Source organism: Miniopterus schreibersii (assembly GCF_964146895.1).
Source record: "Miniopterus schreibersii genome assembly, chromosome: 4".
Lineage (NCBI taxonomy): Eukaryota > Metazoa > Chordata > Mammalia > Chiroptera > Miniopteridae > Miniopterus > Miniopterus schreibersii.
Window position 1 is genome coordinate 71,787,628 of NC_138105.1, and position 18,082 is coordinate 71,805,709.

An 18,082-nucleotide genomic window follows, 5' to 3' on the forward strand; every position below is an offset into this window, starting at 1 on the left:
GAGGACATGGAAAGAGCTGGGGATGTTCCCTTAGTTCTGAGGACGGAGGGGGTTACCCGAGACTTGAAAGGGTGGGAAGTCCTGCTGGATATGAGGGGGGTGGGGCAGCGTGGTCAAACTGGGGAGCACTTGGGCCTGAAATGATGAAGGGGACATGAACCTGATGTGGGGGTCCTGGGTCAGAGGCAGGCCTTGTTGGCCCCCTGGGATTTTAGGGTCTTTGGCCAATGCCTCCTCAACTGCCCAGTCTCTGCTCTGCCTGACACCATCTCCTGAGTGTGCATCAAGAGTATCACCCTGCCTGGCCGGGTGTGGCTCAGTGGTTGAGCATTGGCCCAGGATCCAGGAGATTGCAGTTTCATTCCCGGTCAGGGCACATACCTGGGTTGCGGGCTCAATCCCCAGTTGGGAGCATGCAGGAGGCAGCTGATCAATGACAACTCTCTTATTACTGATGTTTCTATCTCTCTCCCCCTCTCCCTTCCTCTCTGAAATCAATATATATATATTTTTTAAAAGTATCACCCTAAGCTCCCAGAAAAGGACAGCCAAACCTCACCCCATAACCCAGCTGACTTCTCAGGTGGACATGGTATGCAGGGGCTGTACTCGACCCAGGGGCCTGGCCTGGGCCCCGCAACTGACCCTGGCATGGATCCTGCTAGGAGCCTGTGGAGGGAGCGGTCCACTGCCCGTTAGGTCCCAGAGACACCATAGGCTGGCAGATCTGGGTACAGGCCAGCTGCACCTAGCAGGTGAGCACTCCAGGCCCTGCCTAACCCCCAACTCCCAAGAACCCACACTCTAACATAGCAATGACAGAATTTCCTTATAACAGGAACTTGGGGTGACCAGGGTAGGCAGCCTGGGCTACTGATGAAGAATGGTGGTTAAAGATAATAGGCTCTGGCTGGTGTTGCTCAGTGGTTGCATCAGCCCGCACACTGAAGGGTTTTGAGCTCAATTCCAGGTGAAGGGCATGTACCTGGCTTGTAGGTTCACTCCCCATCCCTGGTTGGAATGAGTGTGGGAGGCAACCAGTTGGTGTGTCTCTCTCACATCGATGTTTCTCCCCTCCCCTCCCCTCCCTCCCACTTTCTCCGAAAAAGCAATGGAAAAAATATCCTCAGGTGAGAATTAATAACAACAAAAATAACAGAGTCAGACTTTCTGAGATTTGTGTGACCCTGGGCAAGTCACTGGGCCTCATGTGGGCCACTAATAAGTGGGAGAAATAATAGACCTATTTCATACAGGTGTTGTAAATGGGCATATGTAAGCATTTGAGAATTTATACCACTACCAGGGACATAAAAATAATTAGCTGATTGTGATAAATGATTAGTTACTTGAAGATGCATTGCTCCCAAAGCAAAGTGTCTTAAGTTTTATGTTTGGGAAGAATTATATAATTGAGGTCAACCCTACCCAAGGATCCAAGACCCCAACTAAAAGGAGTTCCTTTCTTCATTGTCCTGTTTGTTGTCCCTCAGAGATGGACACACCAGAGGCACTGGACCCTGGAATCCTCTCAGAGGGCTGTAGGGAGCCTAGCCCTGGGTAAGTACAGCACTTCCCCCCCCTCAGTGTTCCCTTGTGCTTTTTGCTCCAGAGCCCCCTTGCATCTTGACCATCTGGGCCTGTTTCTCCTGATGTCCAGGTGTGAATCTTTCCTGGGACACCTCCAAGCTGCCCTTCGCAGTCGCTTCCACTTCCTGCTACTGGGGATACACCAGACACAGCTGCTCTGCCCGGAGCTCTGCCAAACCTGGTAGGAGAGGTGGGGTATGGGAAGAATGGCCTATGTTTTGGGTGGGGTAGAAGGCAGGATCTGCAGCTTGCAGGCCGTAGTGTTTGAAGGGATATGGCCTACCTCCAATGCAGCCAAGTTCATGAAGCCTAGTGTTTTGAGGAGAAGCAGAAAGGGGCAGAGCCTGTAGAGAGCCTGGCTTTTTAGATTGGCAGTACATAGGCTGGCCTCCCATGGACCCAGTTTTTAAATAAAGGGACGGGGCCTCTTGACTGAAAACAGAAGCTAAGAGTTGAGAATGTAAGGGGCTGGCCTGGAGCAGATGGTCTGTGATGGGCAGGAATGCGGCCAGTGGTGACAGAGCCTTGGATATGTGTAGAGAATATGGGGTGAGGTGAAATATGGAGGGTGGTGTTTGTAGGGGTATGGTACTAGGAGGCAGGGCCTGAATCTGGTGGAGGGACATAGACCAGGATTGATCCTTGGAGAGCAGGAATACCACTGGAATGCAGTTGCAGAGCCTTTACCCACCTTCTTCTCTCCACACACCAACCCCAGGTTTGCCACCTGCAAAAGTGATATCACCTGCAGCCTGACTTGGCTCCCACTCCTAGAAAAGAGAGACTGCAACCCTGGCTGCAGTATCTATGGGCAGGTGAGCATGGGACAGACGGCAAGGGGAGGAGGCTGAAACCTCCCCTTACTATGTGCTGTCTTAACCTGCGTAGGACCCAGTCTAGACTGGCATTCCAAAGTCCCCACTCCCATCGTTCCCCCTTCTACAGCTCAACCTCCACATTGGAATACATGTGCATAAGCCTGTAGCCTCCTGAAGGCAGAGAGTCCAATTTTGCCCTTCCCAAGGAACTGTCTCTGCTCTAGGCCCATCCACAGCCTGAAGACCCAGAGGCCCAAGCACCTTCCTCAAGGCCCCAGCACCTGGGACCCAGTAAAAACTACTCACTGGCCCTCCCCAAGTCCCTGCCCCCACTGTGGACCCTCCCCCAGGCTCCCAGGAAGACCCAGAGGCGAGAATTGCCCACCCCCCAAGACCGCCCCTCTGGCCTCTACCCTCAATGGAACTCCTGGCATTTCCCTTCCCAAAGCTACGGTCCAGAAATCACCCTCTGCTTGCACCAGACGGTCACATCCCCAGGATGTCTGCACTTCACCCACTTGGGCCCTAATTCCACCTCCTCTTCTCCCAGACCTTCACTGACAGGGTGAACCTTTGCCGCTGGGTTTTGGCCTATGCACTGCCAGTGGCAGTTCCTGGTGCTGGTCACTGCCTCAACATGTCCATCTCAGTGCTTCCGAATCGCAGACAGGGTCGAAGGGCCCGGGAAACCACCTTCCTCCGCTCCCGCCACCTTCACACCTGGATCCTGAAAGCTGCAGGCAGCGGGAGTGGCAGTGGAAGTGGCAGCGGCCCCTAGAGAGCACCTGGCCTTAGATGGGAGAGGTGTCCCTTTATCCCACACCCCCCTGCAGAGCCCTCTCTAGACACTCAGCGCTCCACCTTTCTCCCTCTCTGCCTTCTAGTTTCTAGAGCCCTGTCCCTCCTCCCTGGAGCCCCAGAGACTCACTCCTCTCCAGATTATTAGAGAACAACTGAACTCTAGCTCATTTTCACCTTTCCCCCCAAATAGTCACCAACTAGAACTGATGCGGCAGCTTCTTGGGGAAACGGGTAGGAAAGATAGTTACCAGATAGTTACCGTAGTAATGTCTCACTTCTAATCCTCAGGTCCTAGAATTAGGGACTGATTCACACTAGTGTGTAAATGACAATGGCCTGTAACTTGGAATATTCAGGTGTCAGAAATGGGGGGTGAGGGGTGGGGTCAGAAGGGCTGGCCAGGGCAGGAGGTGTGTTCTCCCACTGTGTGCAACCAGCAAGAAGCTCCCTGACACACAAGAAGCGGCCTTCCTTCCTCCTCATTCCCCCAAATCCCTAAAGCAAAGAACTGGACTCAGATTCAGGATTTGGGTTGTAAGCACTACTATTAATCCTCCTCCTCCTTATTCTCACCTGGAAAACAGGGGCAAGGTCCCTTTTAGTTCAACAGAGCAAGAATGGATGCCTCCTGTGTCCAGGCACTGCTGAAATGGTCATGTTCATTCCCTGCCCTCAGTGCTCACTTACATTGCTGGTGGGAGTGCCATTAGATACAAGCCTCCATGGAGGGCAATTTGAAAATATCTCTTCTCCAAATTACAGACACATAGATTCTCTAACCAAGCAACCCCACCTCTGGGAATTTATCCTACAAAGTTGCGCATGAGAAATCATGGCCCATCACCACCATTCCCTATTATACAGGCTTAAAAACAAGCTGAGCAATAACTCAGTGTCTATTAATAGGCATTAAACAAACTACAGGACAGTCATGCCACAGAGGGCTCTTTAGTTCTAAAGCAAATGAGGAAGGTCTTTAGATATTCATTTGGAATTACCTCCAAGATATATGTGGCACAAAGAAGAATGTGCACTGTCTAGGGTATAGTTTGCTTCCATTTGTATTTAAAAAAAAAAAAGAGGAAAGAAAAAAATACAACTTTGGGAAAGAATGTACCTGTACATACATGTTTGTAACATGGGTTATCTCTGGAAGGACCTAGGAGGCACCTGCTATGATCTGAATGTTTGTGTCCCCCACCCCCTGAAATTCCTATGTTGAAATCCTGACCCCTAAAGATGATGGTATTAAGAGGTGGAACATTTGGGAGTTAACTAGGTCATGAGTGTGGAGCCCTCTAGAATGGAATTAGTGCCCTTATAAAAGGGACCCCATAGAGATCCTTCCCTGTCCCCCATGTGGTGACACAGTGAGAAGCTGGCAGTTTGCAATCCAAAAGACAGCCCTCACCAGAACATGACCATGCTGATACCCTGACCTTGGACTTCCAGCCTCCAGAACTGTAATAAATGTCTGTTGTTAATAAGCCACCTAGTCTGTGATATATTGTTATTGCAGCCCAAAGAGACTGAGATACCAGGTAAGCCCACCAGTGAGCTGGGGCAGGGTGCTTCTCAATGTGCTCCTTCCTAATTCTGTATCACACAAATATGTATTTTAAAATAAAATCAGGGAGCATTTGAGATCTTGCTCCCCGACATCTGTCCTCATTTTGGCTCAAAGAAAGTCTTATAAATAAAAATATTTTAAAAATAAATAAGTAAATAAACAAACAAATAAAATAAATCAACCAGTGCCTACCACCTTGTTTAGTTTGCAAAAGTTAGTAGCTGGGTCCAGCCACAGAACACACCCCTATCCACCTCCACCCCAAAGTACAACCCCCATGCTTGGCTTTCCTTAAGCAATTTTAATCACAAACTCAGGGTAAAATGGGTGTAGGCTGGGTCCTAGAGAGTGGTGGCTGACTCTAGGCCGCGCTCCTGGAAGTATCGGTGGGGAAGATGGGGGCGGTTTCGGGGGCTTTCGTTGAAATAGGATGTGATCCTCCCTAGTCCCTCCTGATCCCCCGTTGGCAAGTCCTCCCTGTGGGTGAGAGGTGGTAACACTGATTACCTGGGCCGGGGGGGGGGCCTTCCAGGCAGGGCTGAGCCTTAGCCTCCCTCCCTCTTCATAGTACCTCTGGGACACCCACCACACAATGCCTTCTGCCTCCTTCTCCAGGATGTTTTGGGCTGTGCGCCAACTGAACCGGACAAACTGGGGAAAGCCAAACACGGGCTCCACGTGCTTCCTCAACCATGCTTTCGTCTTGGGATCTAGGGAAAGGGTGAAGTGGGCAACAGTGAATGGTGACAGCCCCTGAGCCCTGCCATAAAGTCCCAGCTCCTCAGCCTGTCATCTGAGGCCCTACCACCTTATCTCAGGCCTCCTCTTGAGTATCTAAGGCACCTCCCACTGTCTGAGACATCTTCCTGCCTCAAGGACCTTTGCACAGGCAGTTCTCCTCTGACTCTTCACCTGGCCAATAGTTGCTCAAGGCACTATTTAAGAAGATTGCCTCTGAGACATTTCCTTTACTCCATAAGGACAACAGTCATTAAATCAGCATTTGGGAACCATCAGGTTAATGCCTGTCTCCCCCCACATGACCATGTGTTCGGTGGGGACAGGGAAATCCTTGGTTGTCTTACTCATAACTATATCCCCAAGGCTTGGCCCTGTACAGCATGTATCAGGTACTCAGTAAGCACTGAATATTGGCCAAACTGTTTTTGGCCTGGACCTGGTTTCCTCACTTTGGCCTCACCTAAGTTCCAATCACAGACTCTGTTGCCCCACCCACCTGCCAGTCTCTTCCGTGGCCTCAGAAGAACCAAGGGGTTCCTTGAACCCAACCACTGAATCTTCAAATCTGCCCTTGTGTGTGTTGGGGGAACAGAATCACTTCTACTTCAGAAAAGGAAACTGAGTCTCGTCATGGAGAGAGAACTATGGATTTAAGCTGAGGCTGGAGCCACTGGACATACGCAGGTGCCCCTCATTTTGCCACCTTTCCCTTAACAAATAGATACCCACCATGGGTCTCAGTATCTCACTGGGGCTCCAGAGAGCAGAGAGAGGGAGGAGCAGAAAGGAACCTGCCAGCTGGAAACCAGCTCTGCCACACACTTGCTGTGAGCAAGCGGCCCCCAGTCTGGGCCTCAGCCTGTTCCACTGTGAAGCAGGATAAGCAGAACCACTCTCAGGGCTGCCTTGTCAGAGTTATCACCAGTATCACTATCTCAGGGCAGCTTCCAAAACAGCTCCTACCACCATCTGCTCACCATTGGGGTAGCCTGAGCCATAATCGGTATCCAGGTTCTGTAGTTTTTCCACAAACTGCCAGTTCTTCACGGCCTGGTCTCGGGCCACCTGTGGGCAAGACAGGCACTTGAGATCTCCCTCCCTTGAGATAGCCACACCTGACCCCTGCCCAGAGGGATACTGGGAGCCAGTCATGGGCAGCAAGGGGCTGACCTTGGCACAGATGCTGGCAGCGCTGACCACAGGGTAGAGGGCATCTGCCTTGGCCTTGACAGTCACCTCAATGCCAGGAAAGCGCTGCTGCAGCCGCTCCTGGTATGTTTCTGGTAGTCCCACAGTATCCACAAATACCTGCAGCGGTGACAGGAATGTATTCACTCAATAAACACTGAGACAAACTGTGCAGATGATCCAGCCTCATAGCCTTTACACTTGCTATTCCTGCTGCCTGGAACACTCTTCTCTTGGCTCATCCCAGGCTGCATCTTTCTCAGGGGTCTCAGCTCAAGCATCACCTCCCAAAGAGCCTTTTTCTGACCCAGTTGTATCCAGTCTACATTTACTGAGCACCTACTGCATGCCATGAGGTACACTTCATAGTGGGAACATGGCAGTGAACACACCAGACAAAAACTCATGTTCTCATGGAGGGGCACCCTGGTGAGGGCCACAGACAAGAAACAGGGTAAATAATAAAGGATAGGGGGGAGCTGGAAGAGGCTGTCATTTTATTTTATTTTTATTTATTTATTTATTTAAAATATATCTTTATTGATTTCAGAGAGAGGAAAGGAGAGGGAGAGAGAGAGACAGAAACATCAATGATGAGAGAGTCACTGATTCCCGGGCATGTGCCCTGACTGGGAATTGAACCCCAATCGCCTGGATCCCAGGTCAACGCTCAACCACTGAGCCACGCCCGGCAGGGCGAGGCTGTCATTTTAAATGGATGTGGGGAATTCAGGGACAGTCACCCTGAGATGGTGACATTTGAATGAAGTCCTGAAAGAGATGAAGGAATGAATGAGCCTTGTGGATGGAGATCTTGGAAATTGTTCTAGGCAGAGGAAAGAGCCAGTGCAAAGGCCCTGAGGTGGGGAGGCCCCATGGCTGGAGCAGAGAGGTCAGGGAGGTAAAAGGGAAAGTGATCTCCACTGCAGTTATTATTCTCAGAAATCACCTTTATTATTTGCTTACCAGCTGCACATCCATCTCCCTGACTTGGGCACGAACCTGAGGGCAGGGACCTTGTTTGTCTGCTCCAGTACTGCATCGTCAGCTCCACTTTCTAGTTTTGGGCCTCAGTCACTTCCTCAGCAAGGCCTCCCTTGTTCCATTTCCCACCTCAAATGTATTTGCCCATCTCATTCTCTCAAAACAGCTGGTTCTTTGCCTCAGAGGACTCAATATCATGCCAATTTCTATTTCTCTGATAACTTAATCTCATTCTCCTTCCCTTGACTGTGAATGTTCCTGATTTAATTTCCACTACGATCAGAAAATTAAATGTTGAGATTTACAGTTTGAAAAAATAACTGTTGCTGCTGCTGTATTGGGAGCAGATTGTAGGAGAGGGGGCTGGAGGTGGGAAACCAGGGAAGAGAACGGGGCAGGCATCCAGGATAGGAGGGTGCCCTGGGCTAGGACAGGTGGACAGATGTGGGATTTGTTCTGTCTTTGTTCTGAGTTTTTAGGATAGAGATATATGGGGCTGGAATTGGGGGCCCCACCATGGTCCTCAGTGGGACACATATTTAGGGTAGGAAAAGCAGGAGACAGACAACAGCAGCAACAAATATTCCTGACGCTGAAATGCCCACTGCACTCATACCCCCATTTTGTTTTATTTTTTTAAATATGTCTTTATTGATTTCAGAGAGAGGAAGGGAGGAGAGAGAGCTAGAAGCATCAATGATGAGAGAGCCATTGATCGGCTGCCTCCTGCATGCCCCCCACTGGGGATGGAGCCTGCAATCTGGGAATGTGCACTGACACGGAATTGAACCATGATCTCCTGGATCATAGGTCAGTGCTCAATCACTGAGCCACGCCAGCCCGGCATCATACCCCCATTTCATCTTGAGGTGATCAAATGGAGCAACCCAACAGCTCACCTGAGCAACTTTCACACCCTGGTCCAACGCATACTGCACCAGCCCAGTGGCTGTATCATGGGACAAAGAGTTCAGGTTGTATTTGACCCTGCAGTGGGGAACAGAGCCCAGTCAACCCCATTCCAGCTACCTATCCCTTCCAGCCCAGGCAGGCCGCTCCCCCGACCCCGACCCTCCTGGTGAGCCCTCACCGCCCAAGCATGCTGGTAGAGATAAGGTTTGGAGACAGCACGTCCAGTGCCCAGCCCACAAAGTCCCCATCTTCCTCCATTTTCGCAAAGAGCCTGTCCCGCTCGCTCTCCGACAGGGTCTTTGAGTCTGGGAGAAGGGTTAGAAGAGAAGGGAGTGGCTGGTTCTCCCAATTCCTGCTCTTTCCCTCCAGTTTACATCCGCCCACGCACATGCCCAGAAACCCCCTCCCCAGGCATACACCAAAGGCTCACCTGCCACTTTCAGGGCCTCCAGATCTGCCAGTCTCGACAGAGGGCAATAGCAAATGGCGTAGACCATGGGGCCTGGAGAAGCGGGGGTCCAACAAGTGAGACCATGAAAGCCGCCATCCTTATTCCATCATCATCATCACTTTTTCCGGTGCCATCACCAATGCCATAGCTATCACCACTATCAATCCCCCTCACACCGAAACCGGTGCAATCCCGGGTCCCATTCCAGTGCATCTGTACCCCCCTTATCACGTTCCTCCCCCTCCCCAGCCCTGCGGGCGCACCCAGCACCGGGCCCCGGCCAGCTTCATCGACGCCCAGGACGCACGGCTCCTTGCGACACACTGCGGGTACAGGCGAGTTCAGGCGACAGCGGCCCGTATTGTCTCTCTCCAGCTCTCCGAGATCCATGCTGCCTCAGCCGCCACCACCAGCTGCAGGAAGGAGGTCTGCAGGAGCAGGTTTCTGCGCGGGTTTTCCGCGGGCCCCTCAGTGGTTGTTGGTCGCGACCAATCAGGGCGCAGGACACGCCCCCAACGCTCTGCCGCCGTTGACGTTTGCGCAGCCGGCGCCGACGGCACCGCCGTGGGTCTTCCTGGGAATTGTAGTTTCTGAGGCCGACCGTGGAGCTCTGAGTTTGAGAAACCGGGTGCGAGAGGTCGCTTTCGAAGCTCGGTTCCCAGGTCTCCGGAGCCTTGCCCGCCGGGGCTGGTGGGAGAAGCGGGAAATAGACAGGAAACTAAGGCGGACCTTGAAGGGCCGGCCCAGTTAGGGCCTATAAAATGAAATACCATTACATTCCTAGAATTCCCGTCCTCCACCTGAACTCAGGCCAATTTGCACCCGTGATACTTGTCATTCCACAAAGTCTAAGCACCCTGGACTAGGTATCCCCATCCCACTGGGCTCAGACCTTTGGACTTGGGGTCCCCCAACTACTTCTCTCTCGGCACCTCATTTCGATCTCTGCCCCACTCCTCCTACCCTCTATCTTATTTGGGCTAAGCCTCCCCTTCCTCCGAAACGAGGTCTGAGACCCCAAGACCTCAAGAGACTCCTCTATATCAGGGTCCGCCCTTCTCTCCCTCATCTAATTTCCTGCTCTCAGCGGGCTCACGTCCTCTGCCCGTGGGTCTCTGGCCTTCACCAGGTTAATGCCCCTTCCTCAGGGTCACGGCTCCTCTATCTCTGTTTTCTCCCACTATCTTTCTTCCTTTCTGCCCGGATATCAGCGGGGCTCACATCTCCGGACTCAGCTCTCCTCAAGCCCCCACCCCCCTCAAGCCCCAACTTAGGGCCCGGGTTCTCCCTTCCCGGTGCCCACCTCGTCTGCGCTCAACACCGTTATTCCCCTCTTCCCGCCCACCCTGGGGACTTGCCAGCCCACCCCTGCCCTCCTTCTCTGCGCCTGTATCTCACCCGGACTCAGGGCCTCCAGTCACAGTCGACTGGCTTGCAGGATGAACAATCCCGGTGCCCACAGGGCAGCACCTGCACCAGGTTCTTGGGGTCCAGGAACACCGGGCCCGGTGCTGTCCCCAGCACCTCGCGGCTGCGCTTCTGCTTGCCCAGATCGCAAAGACAGTGCCACTTTCCCCACGGGCCAAGGATGGAGTCCTCCACGTCTAGGGAGGGAGAGTCAAGTCTATGCGTGGGGGGGGGGGACGACACACCTACCTCCAGCCCCTCCTCTAGAAAGGGAGGAAGCTAAAGACACTAACAGCAACAGCTCAGGATTGCAGCACTGTGCCTCTGGGCCAGATTCACTGCCACAGATGATCTAGTCTTCCCATTAGCCCTAAGTGGGGAAACAGACCTAGAAAGAGCAAGCCACCCTTCCAAGCTCACACATCTGGTGAGTGACCCAGAGGGATGCGAACTGACACTTCCCACCTCTACCAGTTGGAGCTGTGCTACAACACCCTTCATGCCCACCCTCAGAAGCTGACTCTCATCTTCAGGGATGTGATCATGAGCCGGTCCATCTGGCACAGTTCCACCTGACCAGCAGGTCTGTCAGGTGGTAAATTAAATTACATAATTAGCATAATAAAGATACTTAAAGCCCCTGGCACTGTGCTAGCTCATGGAACAAAAACAATGAGTATGGAAAAGAAAAAAAAAGCCCGGCCGGGTGTGGCTCAGTGGTTGAGCATTGACCTGGGATCCAGGCAATCGGGGTTCGATTCCTGATCAGGGCACATGCTCGGGTTGCAGGCTCCATCAATGACTCTCTCATCATTGATGTTTCTATCTCTCGCTCTCCCTCTCCTTTCCTCTCTCTGAAATCAACAAAGATATATTTAAAAGTGAGTATGATCACTTTTAAAACAACTACGACTTACTGAGTGCTTAACCACTCCCCTTACAGGGTTCTTTTACTGACTTCTCCCTAGCCTCTCTATGAGACAGGCCCTAACTCCCCAAGCCTCCATCACACAACACTAGCATCTTTCAATCTTCCTGTAATAGTGAGGAATTGTAACCCATCCCACCATTCTTTTGACATTGTTTCTGTAGATGCTAACTTTGACTAATATGTAACTTGTAGATAAACAGCATGTTTGTACAAGAATCCTAGGAATTAACTTCAGAAGATACAGACTCTATCCTTCAGTCATCCCAGCTCTAGGACAATTGCTGACCTTCAATGGTAAAACCAGGTTGAGGTAAAACCAGGATGACAAAAACCAACATCATGCACAACAGACCATCACTTGACCAGATTCAAGGTTCTTTATCAGAATGGACTCTGCTGGTCTGCACATAGAGAACTTTTCAACTCCCTTCCCTTGATCTCTTTATTTTGCTTTCCCTCTCCCTCCTTATAAAAACCTCCACCTGCACTGAGATGCAGAGATGGGCTTTGTGACAAGAGTCCCCTATCTTCTCAGGTGGCCAACACGTGAATCAACCTCTTTCCTTTTTCACCAGCATCTGTCTTGTGAGTTTGGCTTTTGTGGTGCCAGGCAGCTGAATCTGGGTTTTGGTTACATTCCATCAGGCCTTTTGGCGTATTTTTTCCCCCACTCCCTGGCAACATTCTTCCCCCTAAATCTTTGCATTTTTTGCTTTTCTTGTCATGCCAGCTACATTGGTTATCCATCTTCAGTCAGGCCTTCTCAGACTTCAGAAATTGACCTGCCCCCTTCTTTCTGTCTCTGCCCTCCTTACTGCCTATCCATGTGTGTTTTCGTTGTTGTTACTGTTGTGCTAATCCTCACCCAAGGATAATTTTTCCATTGATTTTTAAAGAGAGTGGATGGGAGGGAGGGAAGGAGGGAGAGAGAGGGTGAAACATCGGTGTGAGAGAGACACATTGATTGGTTGCCTCCCGCACGTGTCCCAACCAGGGCCTGGGGATCGAACCTGCAACCCAGGTAGTGCCCTTGACTGAGAATGGAACCCTTGACCTTTGGTGCAGAGCCCACGCTCTAACCACTGAGCTACGGGGGCCAGGGCCACCTATCCATGCGTTTATGGATGTGTCTGCTTGGGTCCTGCTCACACCGCCTCTCCCCGTGTAAGCTACTTAAAGGCAGTCTCTATTTCAATTTACAGATGAGAAAACTGAGCTTCAGAGAAAAGTGACCAGCCCAAGGGACATCGCCAGCGCGGAGCTGGGCCGAGATCTGAAGTCCACAGAGGAGGGTTTGTTTGCAGCCAGCTGGCAAAGTGGGGCAATGAGGCACCTTTCTGCCCTGTCACACCCGCGGCCTGCGGTTACCTTTCGCCTGTTGCTGCAGCCGCAGCTGCTCCCAGGTGTCGCCTTCGCCCTTCTCGCCGAAGTAATGGTAGTCGGAGGACACCTGGACAGGGGTCGCCAGCAGCAGGAACATCAGAGGCGACAGCAGTAGCGCAGCTGGGCTCCGGGCCATGCCGGACTCTAACCGCTCCCGGCGCGCTCGTGGGCCCGCGCTACCCCAGCGGGTGGGCTCAGGGGGCGTGGTCCGCGCTGCGCGCCTCCCCCAGCCGCGCTCCGCCGCGGGCTTCGCTCCTCCTCCCCTACGGTGGCAGTGGACCCCGCCGCTCCTCCCGTCACCACACCCCGCCCTGAGCGTCACGGTTCCGGCTGCGCATATAAGGCTCCACCACCCTGCGCTTACTTGGCGCCGAGAACGCGAGTCCGCGGGTCTGCAGGTCTGCGCGTCCCACTCTTCCCCACTCAGGTAGGGACGCCTCGAGCGCACCGGGCTGCGGGAAGCCCCCGCTTTGGAGCTTCTCCAGCCCTCTCCAGACCTCAGCACTTGAGCCTTTGTTTTCCACCTGCCGTGGCGGCCGCCTTTGTTCTTGGGGTGCGTTGGGGGAATCGAGGCCAGAGCTCGGCGTGCTCCCGGCCCCCCGCTCGCGGGGGTTCCTGCCGGGGCCGTGAGCCCACGCCACCGCGTTCAGGCCGACACGCTAATGGGAGGCACGGCGGCTGCGGCTGGGCCGCTCTGGCTGCCTGGCCGGGAGGGAGGGGTCTCCCGCGGTCTAAAAGCTGCGTACAGCCGGTACCGAGGAGGGTTCGGGGCAGTGCCGCCGCCTTCGCCGCTCCGACTCGGTCACCGGGCCCAGCACGCAGTGTGACCTTGGGACGCGAGGACAAAGGGTCTTCGGAGGCGCACTGACCCGGCGGGCGTGTGTGGGGGGTGGTTCTCAGCTTTCAGTCATGGCCTCTGGCAACGCGCACATCGGAAAACCCGCCCCGGACTTCCAGGCCACCGCCGTGGTGGAGGGCGCCTTCAAGGAGGTGAAACTTTCGGACTACAGAGGTGAGGGCGGCTTGGAGAGGCCCGGGTGGGGGCGAGGGCCCGGCCTGGGAAGCGCTGGGTCCTCACTCGTCTATCGCCGCTCCCTCTAGGGAAATACGTGGTCCTCTTTTTCTACCCGTTGGACTTCACTTTTGTGTGCCCCACGGAGATCATCGCTTTCAGCGAGCATGCCGAGGATTTCCGCAAGCTGGGCTGCGAGGTGCTGGGGGTCTCTGTAGACTCGCAGTTCACCCACCTGGCTTGGTACGAGCGGGGTCCAGCAGGGAGGGAGGGTGCAGCCAAGCGTAAACCTCTACAGGGTCCGAGCTGTGTGTTCTAGTGGCCATTGCTCAACCTCTGCACCTCCCTTTCCCATCTTGAAAATTATGGAAATAATGACGCCCAAGACCTTCGTGATGACGACAGTAATTAGCATTTGGAATCTAGTTGCTTGCTGCGAAGTTGCACGGGCTTAATCTCATTTAGGGCAAAGCAGCCTCCCTCCCAAGAACTATTTCAAGAAGGTGGCAACTCCAGTTCTGGGGAGTGGAGGGCTGGGCCCCAGGACACAGCTAGAGAGGAGGATGGGGACTCTGCTCCAAGATGCTGGAGACCACCAGCACACGTGAAGCCACTGTGTTGGAACGAGAACATTAACTTAGTCTTCCCAGCTGTTGGAAACAGCCCCTGCACCCACTTCAGGGTGGAGCGGGTGGGACTCCCAGGGCCTTGCTCCAAAGCCCCTTATCTCTCTACTCCAGCACCCTTATCACACCCAGGCCCACAGGGTGAGTACCCTGCTTTGCCAGGCATACTGAGGTCCCAGCTCTGTCTCCCCTACTCCCAGGATTAACACCCCTCGGAAGGAGGGAGGCTTGGGCCCCCTGAACATCCCCCTGCTGGCTGATGTAACCAGAAGTTTGTCCCATGATTATGGCGTGCTGAAGGAAGATGAGGGCATCGCCTACAGGTACTGTGGAGTCCTCAGGGGACCCCCATCCTGAGGGTAAGGGGATCACTTTTGGGCAATGCCCTCCCTGCCTTTGGCCCTGTGGCTCCCAGGGAGATAGTGCTCTCTCCCCTGGCCCAGCCAGTGGGAGTGACAAGCTCTTCACTGTGAACCCTTATATCTTCAGGGGCCTCTTTATCATCGATGGCAAGGGTATACTTCGCCAGATCACTGTCAATGACTTGCCTGTGGGCCGCTCCGTGGATGAGGCTCTGCGGCTGGTTCAGGCCTTCCAGTACACAGATGAGCATGGGGAAGGTGAGTGGACACACATTCACGTGTGTTCACACGTAAGCACATATACAGCCCCTCTCTGTCACTCATATGGACATTCACTGCCTGCTTTATCACATATGTGACATGCATGTGAGGGCCCCAAAGAAGGTTCAGCCCAGGGCCATGTCTGCATGAAGTTTCTAGCCTGGTGGGGAGATACCCCAATACGAGGATGGGGAGCTGGGAGGTAATAAAAATGTATAGAGAAAGTATTTGAGAAGGTTTGTGCCAAGGTAGGCTTGAATAAAAATAGTTGGATCAGAGTACCTTCTTGGGTGGAGGGCACATCTTGATCATAGCCTAAATCTGGTAGGAGTGGAACTGAGGGAAAAAGATGGGGCTAAAGGAGCCAAAACGAAATAAAAATATCAGCTACACTCTGGCCCACATGGCTCCGTTGGTTGGGCATTGTCCCGTGTACTGAAAGGTTGCCTGTTCCATTCCTGGGCAGGGCGCATGCCCAGGTTGCGGGCTTGATCCCTAGTGCAGGGGGTGCAGGAGGCAGCCAATTGATGTTTTGCTGTCACGTTGATGTTTCTCTCTCTCCCTTCTCTCTCTCAAAATCAAAAAACATATTTAAAAAATATGTTAGTCACAAAATCCTGCATTTGGGCTTGGAGGCTTCTGTCAACATGTGGTGTAGTCTTGGGCCTGGACCACTTGGCTCTGGGCTTCTTCTTCTGCAACTCAGGATCTCATTTTGCCTCTCACTGCTGCCCTGCCTTGAATATGGGGCTGTAGCCTCACATGTGCATTCTTGTGTCTTCCCACAGTCTGTCCCGCTGGCTGGAAGCCAGGCAGTGACACGATCAAGCCTAACGTGGATGACAGCAAAGAATACTTCTCCAAACACAACTAGGCTGGCAGACAGGTGCCACGCTTGGGCTCTTGGCCCCCACCTGATTGCCCTGTGCTAGCCCAGGAAAGGCCCCTACTGGGTGCCCTTTCATATTCCACAGTCCTGATCCTGAAGGGCTAGGCCAAGGCCTTCTCATATTCCTAGCTGAATGGTGAATGATGACTCATCCCTGGAGCCCCCTAACTGGGCACAGGCCTAGAGGTGACCAATAAAGTATTAGGGACAGATGTGAATCTGTGTTGGTGTGGTGTGTCCAGTTGTCTCTTGTTGGTCCATATCCCTCACCCCCATCCACCTTCTTCCAAACTCTCCCTTGAGAATCTGACACTAGTTACGCATCTGCACCACAAGGTGGCAGTCTTACCTCATGTTCACTGTTTTCTCTCACTGTTGGCGTAAGGGCGGTTGTGTGTTGGGGGGGTCGCTGTGTGGGTGTTTGCCCCTAGCCTTGAGCAAGTCCCTAAACCTGGCTTTGCAGCGCAGTCCCAACACCTGAGTTCAAATGTCATTTTAAAAGATGTGATCCTTCCTGGCTTTCTTCATCAGGAAAATGGGAATAAAAACAACCAAGCCAGATAGCCATGCATGTTAAAAGAAATAAAGTATGTAAAGCTTGGAGTCCAGTGAATGGTTACTAGGGTGGGTTCCTGGGCCTGGAAGAAGAGTCCAGTTTTATGGGAAAGAGGATGGGGATCCAGTCCTGAGAGCAGAGCCAAGAGTGGGAGCTCCAGTCCCTGGCTAGGTAGTCCAGTAGGTTAGAGCTTCAACCCCAAGGTTAGGGGTTCAATCCCCAGTCAGGACACATACAAGAAGCAACCAATGAATGCATAAATAAGCAGAACAGCAAATTGATGTTTCTCTCCCTCTCTAAAATCAGTAAGTAAAAGATTTAAATAAAAGAAAAAGAGTGGGGCTCAGTGGGGCATGGCTCAGCGGTTGAGCATCGACCTAGAACACAGGTCTCAGTTTGATTCTGGGTCAGGGCACATGCCGGGGTTGCCCGCTCGATCCCCGGGGGGGGGGGGATAAGGAGGCAGCCGATCAATGATGACTTTCTCATTCATGATTCTATCTCCCTCTCCCTATCTCTGAAATCAATAAAGATATTTAAAAAAAAGAAAAAAGTGGGAGCTTGAGCTACATGAACAGTGGACAAGCTCTGCCCCACTGAAGACTGAAAGGGCCACCTGTTAGCCCCTAGGGTGGGAGGGTGAGGGGTTAGACTGGGAGGCAGGTGTCAAGAGCAAGGCAATTTTCCCAGGAGTGCAGTTTGATGCTGTATGTGTCTAAGTAAGTGACTTTGCCACTCTGAACCCTTCTTTCCTTCCACAGAACAGGACTGACAAGCTCACTTAATCCATAGACCCATTACTAATATTGCTATCCAGCCTAATAACCACCAAAGTCACTAATCTCAGCCTTGGAATTTTATCTACACTTCTCCCCAAGGCCCTGTGTGGTCTTCCCTGACCTCATCTCTACCCTCCTGGTTTATTCCATTCCAGGATACTGGCTTCTTACCATTGTTCTTTAATAGACTAATCTTGTTCTGCCCACAGAAACTGCATGTGTTCCCTCTGCCCAGAATGCTGTTACCCAGGATTTTCTCATGACTGGACTTCTTCAAATCTGGTCTCATTAAACGTCCATGTTCCCAATCTACTCTCCAAAGCAGCTCATCTCCCCTGCTCCATCCCTTCCATTTTGACCTGTGTCTTCTCTTCCTAGCACTTACCACCATCTCGGAATCATGTTTCCTTGTTTATTGTCTGTCTGCTGTGGTCTAGGCTGTGTCTCCAGGGCTGAGTTGTTCAGTACTTTATAAATTAATGAAGTGTCTGTTCTGTCCAGCCCCTGTGGGCTGGTTTCTCTGCTGTTCTGGGTGCATCCAGCTCCGAGGCTGGGTGCACCAGCTACCCTCAAACCCATCTCAGCTGCGGGAGAAGGAGCCCCGTGTCAGAGCGGCAGAGGCGTCCGGCGGCCTGAGCAGCCACCGCAGCAGCACCAGACCTGGCAGTCACCCCGATACTGGCCTGGCACCGGGAGGGGAAACTGGCAGGCGGGCGCCGCCCTTCCTGGCGGGGGGTGAGGGGGACCGCTGCGGCAAGGACTCGCAGGCTGCAGCAAACCCCCACCCGGGTCAGGTCAGACAGCGTGGGCGCGGCGGGGCC

General features: G+C 52.8%; 4 protein-coding genes across 4 annotated transcripts; 2 read left to right on the forward strand and 2 right to left on the reverse strand.

The window, feature by feature from the left end:
* Positions 1–589: 589 nt before the first annotated feature.
* RTBDN (retbindin) lies at positions 590–3,233 on the forward strand (the record flags this gene model as incomplete). Its single annotated transcript, XM_081136096.1, has 5 exons — positions 590–755; positions 1,494–1,560; positions 1,661–1,771; positions 2,309–2,405; positions 2,959–3,233. The coding sequence occupies 5 exons, from the start codon at positions 590–592 to the stop codon at positions 3,184–3,186; spliced, it is 669 nt and encodes a 222-aa protein (XP_080992222.1). The 3' UTR covers positions 3,187–3,233.
* Positions 3,234–5,060: 1,827 nt separating this feature from the next.
* On the reverse strand, positions 5,061–10,506 carry RNASEH2A (ribonuclease H2 subunit A). Its single transcript, XM_081136578.1, has 9 exons — positions 10,454–10,506; positions 9,319–9,742; positions 9,035–9,106; positions 8,783–8,909; positions 8,592–8,679; positions 6,691–6,828; positions 6,498–6,585; positions 5,366–5,489; positions 5,061–5,256 (listed from the first exon to the last, which is right to left on the reverse strand). Exons 2-9 carry the CDS (start codon positions 9,443–9,445, stop codon positions 5,121–5,123), a joined length of 900 nt encoding a protein of 299 aa, XP_080992704.1. The 5' UTR covers positions 9,446–9,742; positions 10,454–10,506; the 3' UTR covers positions 5,061–5,120.
* Positions 9,652–13,029, reverse strand: THSD8 (thrombospondin type 1 domain containing 8). Its single transcript, XM_081136580.1, has 3 exons — positions 12,762–13,029; positions 10,454–10,659; positions 9,652–9,742 (listed from the first exon to the last, which is right to left on the reverse strand). Exons 1-2 carry the CDS (start codon positions 12,910–12,912, stop codon positions 10,460–10,462), a joined length of 351 nt encoding a protein of 116 aa, XP_080992706.1. The 5' UTR covers positions 12,913–13,029; the 3' UTR covers positions 9,652–9,742; positions 10,454–10,459.
* On the forward strand, positions 12,895–16,144 carry PRDX2 (peroxiredoxin 2). The gene is made up of 6 exons (XM_081136579.1): positions 12,895–13,203; positions 13,677–13,788; positions 13,878–14,031; positions 14,615–14,737; positions 14,904–15,034; positions 15,826–16,144. Exons 2-6 carry the CDS (start codon positions 13,686–13,688, stop codon positions 15,909–15,911), a joined length of 597 nt encoding a protein of 198 aa, XP_080992705.1. The 5' UTR covers positions 12,895–13,203; positions 13,677–13,685; the 3' UTR covers positions 15,912–16,144.
* The last annotated feature ends 1,938 nt before the right edge of the window (positions 16,145–18,082 follow it).